Raw genomic sequence first — 7,373 nt, 5'->3', positions numbered from 1 at the left:
ACCCTATCAATGTTTAACAATTGCCGGTGATAAGTAACCAGTATAATCATATATTGTTGAAAGAATTAGAACAGTTTGTAATAATACTTTTGTACTTCAGTTTATGTTTGTATAAATTACAATATCCTGGGTAGTTATGTAATATATAACACTTTGTAATAGTCGGTTTGTATCCAGTAGTTTGTAACCTCTTTATCAATGTAAAATATTGCTTTTATGAATATGCAAGTAGCATGTTTTGGAGTAATAGTATTGTGAAGTATGAAAGTTTGGGTCTTTCAGAAATACGAAAGTTGGGGTCTTTCACTTCGGTTCAGTAGTGACTTTCGGTTGGGTGACGGGTTTGCTTTTAGGAGGTTGTTGTGATTGACCCTGGGTGACATTTTCTCCCCCTTGTTTCGGAGGTACAACGGGCTCCGAAACACCTTCAATCCTGCTAAGAATGTCTAGAGCATGTCTCAGTTTCTCAGCCAAGTGGCGTCGAGCCAAGATTGTAAGGACCGAGTCATGTGCTTCCAGAAGATGTAATAGAATAGAATGCACATCACCAACATAGCTTTTAACCACTGCTCGCTCTGACTTGATTTCTTCAATTTCCTTAGTTGCCATCTTGAGTTTCAAGTTCTGAGCTTAAAGCTGAGCGGTACGACGATCCAGCTCATCCATTATCTTGTTTTCCACAGCAATTTCGGCTTCAAGTTGAGTGAGATGGGCATCAACTGATGTGTGAAGCTCGGTGTTGGCAGTCTGGATTGCTTTGCGTGTTTCCTCAAAATGCTTCTTTTCCACCTGAAGTGAGCGGGTAAGATTTTCAACAGAAGCATTCACTGTTTGGGCATTCTTCTGAGCTGCAACCTGAAGAGAGTCAAGAAAATTTTGAGCATCAGAAACTAGTTTTTCGACGTTTGCGGTCGCTTGCTTGCAATCTTTAGTGGAGTCTTCCACTGTTGTAGAGGTTAGAATTGTAGAAGTCGAATTGTGTGTTTGTTTGGTTTCGCATTTTTAGTTATTTTACTATGTCAGTTTTATGCGAAGCGTATTGTTTAGACTTAGTATATTTTTTGTACACTCAGGTTCCCTATAAATAGGGACTGAGGATAGAAGTAGAGGATAACATTTAAAATGCAAATATCCTTTCTGCTTATTCTTGTAATCAGTCTTTATCAATATAAGATCTGATTAATATTTACTCTTCATGTTCTTACTTTTCAATCACTCAAATCATAATTGCTTTCATAATCTCGATAACAATTCTCTTCAATTGGTATCAGAGCGGGTGTTCTTGATTTCATCAAGAATTGATCCTTGATGGCGATTTTGATTTGGTGATTCTTCATGTTCTTATTGATCTTCGTGTTTTAGAGAGTTTTTGGATTCTAGAAATCGAATTCATCTTTGATTCTATTCATAATTCGATTTTCTTCACTAGAATTCAAGTGATTTTTTCTTTCTCTCTCTAGAAAACCCATTCAAAATCACTTTCTCTCTCTAGAAATCTTCAAGTTTTTGTGATCATGGTGGATTTTCCATATGATTCTTGGATTGTGATAGTTAAAGATGTGAAATACAAAGTCAATGAAGATCAATTTTATGGGCTATTGTTAAGCAAATTGATTTCATGGGGTAATTTTGTTTCTTATGGAGGTTTGAAGGATGATCATGGAAGCTTGGTATTTCAACCACTTTGTAAGATTGCATGGTTGAATAAAATTGCCTTGTCCATATTAGTTCGTAGTAGAAATCAAAAGGAAGGAGAAGAAAGAGATTTGTTCAATAAGAAATATGTTTCTCTTATTGAAGACCCAAATGATCTTCGTGCTCTTAAATTTCTTGAAGTTCTTGATAATGGAGTTCAATGTGATGTTCTTGATGTTCAAGAAAAAGGACTTCAAGTTGATTCTCAAGATGAAAAAGTTTTTTGCTCAATTGGAGTTCAAACTGATGATATTTTGTGTTCTTGTGATTCGTTTGAAGGAATGATTCCTTATCGGAAGTCGGTGATCCAAGAAAATCACAAGTATCAAACTCCAAAAGATTTGATTCAAACTCAAAATGTTCATGTTGTTGAAAGTGGGTTTGTTCATGAAGTCAAGTCTTCAAGATGCAAAAAGATGAGAAAGAAAAAGAAGAAGAAGATGAATCGGAAGAATAAGCAGGTTTACTCACAAAAATCGTCATATGTTGTGAAGCCAAAATCCGTGAAGCAAATTTGGGTTCCAAAGCAACAATCTCCAAAGGTTGCATTGAATTTGAAGTCAAAACCCAAAAGTGTTGGTGGTTCTTTTGAAGATGTTCTTGGATCGACGAAGAACACGAAGAACAAGTTGTACATCTCGCATGGTGAGTGGTACAATGTTCAATTTGGAGATTTTCTCATTCCGACAAAAGAACCAAGATCTTCCAAATTTGATTCGTTCGTTGAAAACGGAACTCGATTCGTGAAAAAGGTAACTCAAATTCTCAAATGGATTCCAAAACGTCCATGATTTCGATTCGTGCTTTACGTTTTTCATTTTTGATCGATTTGCCTCATTGGATCTAATCTGTTTCAAACTCATTGTTGATCCAATATTTTTTTTAAGATCAAATCCAATCAAAATTAAAAACCAAATTTCGATATATTACCTTTCATATTCATATTTCGTTTGTTCAAGCCCAAACAATCTTCTGTTCATTGATTCATAACAAAAGCCCACTTCTCAATCTGATATCTAAAAACAATAAGTCCAAATGTTATTAAATATGATTTAAATGATTGAAGCCAATTGATTCATATCTTCTAGTTGACGTATGTCACTGTTCGTCACCTGACTTGTACACTAGCTTTATCTGGTTGTACCATTGGATTTGTTCTTCATCTTTTCTTCATTTAAGCGTCGGTTTGTAATTGAATTCTTTTCGTTTTAGTTCTATCGATTTCTTTGAATCGCTAACATCTAATAGTCGAGCTCAACTTGTGAATCAATTCTATGTGTTATGTTCGATCACAAAATTGATTATGATCAAGTTAATATGAAGAAATCGGAAATTGATACTTTGATTTTGATGAAATTGTTGATGAAGAACAACTGAATGTTGAAGAACTGTTGAAGGAACACATTTTGATCTAAAATTGGACTTTAGAATCATCGATTTCATTTTTTTGGTTCGTTGACTTAAAAAGTCAAATTGTGAAAAAGATGCGATTTAAGAGGTGAATCGATGAATTAGAGGCCGAAATGTGTTAATACAGGTTGCATTTGGGATGTGGATGTCGAAATCAAGTTCAATTTTGAGGTTAATTTCGAATTTGGATGAGTTGTCTTCGTGATGAACGAACACTGTGAATGGGTCATGTTCGCATCTTGAACGAGACTTGGAAATTAAACTTTTTGTGGTAAATGAAAAGCAACGTTAATGCAAGAGTTGATCGATGCGAAGTAAAAGGCTTGAAGGCGAACTCTGAATTGATGGTTTGGAAAGTCGATGATTGCAAGCGAGAATCGAGTTCGCATACCTGACTTAGAAAGGAAAGCTTGATTATTGGGGTCGATCTTGACTGAAAAGCGAAAGGTCGACGGATAACAAGTTCGATTTTGTGATTTTGGGTTTACTGGCAGTCGATATTGCGAAGAATGATTTGGGAATCGAGTTGCTGTAATGAAAAAAAATTAGTTCGCATATTGATCTTGTTTGGGTTCGCATCTGCCATGTTTGTTCAATTTGCATTTGTGTGAACCAAACCGGATTCGCATTTGGTGAATCAATTTAAAGATCAAGAGTGTGTTTCGCATGGTTGAAGAATTGGACAATAGTGTTATTAAGTTCGCATTTGAGTGTGTCAAACATGAGTTCGCATTTGAGTCTCAATCAATTTCGCATATTTGGTTACTTGGGATAAAGATGCGAAGTTTTCTTAAACATGGTTCGCATTCATGTTTCACGTGCGAAGTAAGGAACCTGCGAAGTTTTCACTGCATATGGTGATTTGGGGAAGAACACAAAGAATTTCAGTTTGCACCCCTGATTTTTTCACGAAATGACAAAAGTAGCCCAACTTCGCATGTTTGAAGAACATGCAGAAATTTTCAAAATGAGTACCTGCAGTTTCGCATTTTTGACAGTTTATACTCAACTTCGCAAATGGGCAATAAAAACTGAGAAATTGCAGAATTTTCAGTTCTGGTCCTTGTAGTTTGTGTGAATTTACGCTTTATGCCCGGTTTCGCAAATGGGCTAGAGTTTCGCATATTTGACTGTTTTTGGCGCAACGGGTCCCTGCATGTTTCAGAAAGTGACAATATCTACCCGGTTTTTCAAAAATCTTGCAACATTCACCCAAAAAAGTCAAAAATTTTCATAAATTGGAAATTTTTGTGGCTTTTTCGTGATTGTTTTTCCGTGCAAGATTTTTGGTGATTCATTTTTGGTACACATCAAGGGGGAGTATTGTATTGTCGATTCCTCGGGCGCTTCTCATCCTTAGTGGGTTTTATAATCATTTTTTGATTATAAAAAGGGGGAGAATGATGGGTATTCGAAGCTTCTCGGGTTTGTCGAATATTCATTTGCGGATTTGAAGACCGGTGTTACTTCGAGGGGGATTTTGGTCTTGATCGCGCTAGCTCGTTGGAGATTAAAGTCGGACATCCAATCCTAACTTTGAGGGGGAGAATGTTAGGGTGCAAAGTCATGCTTGGATGTAGTGTTTAAGCTTTCCTCTTTGTATGTGTAAATGGGTTGAGTCTTTCCTATAAATAGAAAGTGAGTGACTCCCATTATGTAAGAAAGAGAAGAGTCCATTTTGGAGTGTTAGACTAGATAGAGAAATTGTATACAAACCCATTTGTATAATCTTTCTAGATCTAATAAGAGCTTACAAAGATTTATTTACTCCATGTGTTCTTGAATTTGTATGATGAATCACTAGATCTTTCCTAATTCCGCACATGCCATCATAATCAACACCACTACGATTGGTATCATAATCATAATCACTAGATTAATTTTCAACTACAATAGAAGCTTTCTGACATGTGGAAGTGGAAGCATCGATAGCATTGACAACATTAGTAATGGAAGTGTCATGCTCTTTGACAAAGGTTGCCAATAGAGCCTTGATAGCTGCTTCAGAGTATGCATTACTAGAAGTAGAAGAGGAAGCAAGCAATTGATCAAGCTTGTCATTTAGATCCTTTAAATGCCTCTTCGTGACAGGAGCGTCATCATCATCATCGCTCTATACTCGATATGGACTAAAATAAGTAGAATCAAATTCCATTCTTCTCCTCCAAAAACAGTGTCAGTCCCGTGTGAGGGAGGTAGGGATAAAGGTTTGGAGGTAATTGGGGGTTCAGATTCAGTAGTAGGTGCCCCCGTATCAGCTACGTTGACATGAACATGAGGTTCGTTTGGAGTAGTAGTAGTTGTGCTAACTCCAATGAATAAAGGGATTGGAATCGGAATTGAGGTTGTAGTGGAAGATGAGATGGGAGGAGGGAAGGGAGCAATGGTAGTAGGAACCGATTGTGTAGGAGAAGTAGGAGGTGATTTTCGGTTACCTTCATGAGTTGGTGAGGGTGGAGGCGAATTACCTCGAGACGAACTTTCGTGTTGAGAAACGTCATCTTCATTGGACTCTGGTTCGGGCGGTGGGTCAGATGGAACGTAGTCAGAGTCACTTGAAGAAGGAGAAGGAGCCTTCATCTTGTGTGCATTCTTCTTGGTCTTTTGTGTCTTTGAAGCAGTAGGGGCTGCTTGTTCAGACTTTCGCTTCTTGGGAGTAGAAACTTTTGAGGATTGACCTTCCTTATCCCCTTTTCTTTCAGGCTTCTTCCCTCTTTTAGCTGGTTTATCTGTTGCATCTAGGGAGTTTTGCATTTCAGGAGTAAGCTACATTGGCCCTGAAGGATGTAGCTTATTGTACGTAGTTATCAGTTTGCTTTCACCGGAAACACACCTGTACATGGATTCTGCAATCGAACTAATAAAGAGAAACTTCGATGGGTTGGAGACAAGTATCCTCATCGTGTGGAAAGTAGCAATAGACGACATCAGTGATTCTGTCATTGTTGGAACGTGAAACTTCTCCATTGCCCATTGAGTAACAAGAGTCCAAAACCTAGCGCAAGAGATTTCAAAGTAGCGTGAAGTAGAACTAATACATTGAACCAGTTGATACCATAAGATAGATCCAAAGTACATGTTGATCCTATGGTACATACCGTAGAGAAGGGTTATGAACGCCTTGCTCTCACCATCAGAACTTGCAACCCTCTCCGATAAACCATTAGAGAGGAGGGTAAATACACCATTCCACTAAGGAGGAAGACATGATTTCTTGAACTTTGTGAATGTGGTGAGAATCTCAATGTACCCCATATCATAGAACATTGTGAAGAGTTCAGCGTTGGTAATGGAATCAGGGTTGATCATGGAGTCGTCGGTAGCAAGCCTTAGCTAACAAACAAAACCTAGCCTTTGAAATCGACGTCTTTTGATTGGCGATCTCTAAGAAAATGTGCTCCTTGGCTTTATCGTAGACAGCGATTGAGTATACCTGAGAGAGTAGCGACATTGGAACATACTCCACCTGGGTTAGGGCTACGAAAAGTGGTGAATATTTGAGGCATTCAACCACTTGCAGAATGTAGGGATTATACTGGAAAAGTGTGAGATCAATGATGAGGTTTTGATTCGGTTTAATGGTGAGAAGAGAGGACTGGGCAGTTTTTTCATAAACAGATGAAGATTCAGCTATTGTTGCAGGTGTGCAGAGGAAGATGAACAGTAGAAAATCGCCGGTGTGTTTTTGAGAGAGTTGTCAATTGATAAAGTAGTCCAAGGGGTGTGAGAAAACCTTATATACCATCTCTAGGAGAGAGAAAGAATCCACGTTAATGATTCGACGATCTTCTGAATCGGCGCCTGAAAAAGCACGATTTGACAGTTGTGTTTTCCTAGGAAGACGCCATCAGGCGTGATGTTAGGAACCGTTTCAAATTCACACGCCCGTTGCAAATCTTATCCACTAACCCGGTTTGAAGTCTTATCTTCTTACCGCTATTTCAACTTCGAAAACTTTTCAAATTCCTTTTCAAATTGTGACAAACCCTTTCGCTTCATATAAGGCTAGCTATGTTCGCTCCTTTAACATAGTATACCACCATAGCATTTACAACCGAAGCATCAAATCTGAAAAATTGCCATTAGTATCACGAACAAGAATTGGGAAAATCATAATGATCTTCGTGCAAGAGTGTGCCAATAGAAAAGGAATAAAGCAAAGTATTTGTGGGATTTAAGTGATGTCTATTTAGACACGAAACTATGGATCCCAGGCACGAATCGCTTCCTTCAAAGTCAAGAGAGACTTAAAAGTGTCTGTGTGGTTT

General features: G+C 37.9%; 1 protein-coding gene across 1 annotated transcript; it reads right to left on the bottom strand.

Moving 5' to 3' along the window:
- Positions 1-630: 630 nt before the first annotated feature.
- LOC111898486 (flocculation protein FLO11-like) lies at positions 631-5,859 on the bottom strand. Its single transcript, XM_023894387.1, has 3 exons — positions 5,278-5,859; positions 4,997-5,218; positions 631-855 (listed from the first exon to the last, which is right to left on the bottom strand). The coding sequence occupies exons 1-3, from the start codon at positions 5,857-5,859 to the stop codon at positions 631-633; spliced, it is 1,029 nt and encodes a 342-aa protein (XP_023750155.1).
- Between the last annotated feature and the right edge of the window lie 1,514 nt (positions 5,860-7,373).

This window comes from Lactuca sativa, chromosome 7 (assembly GCF_002870075.4).
Source record: "Lactuca sativa cultivar Salinas chromosome 7, Lsat_Salinas_v11, whole genome shotgun sequence".
In the NCBI taxonomy this organism is placed as follows: domain Eukaryota; kingdom Viridiplantae; phylum Streptophyta; class Magnoliopsida; order Asterales; family Asteraceae; genus Lactuca; species Lactuca sativa.
Note: the sequence above shows the minus strand (reverse complement) of the source record. Positions and strands in the feature narration are given on the sequence as shown.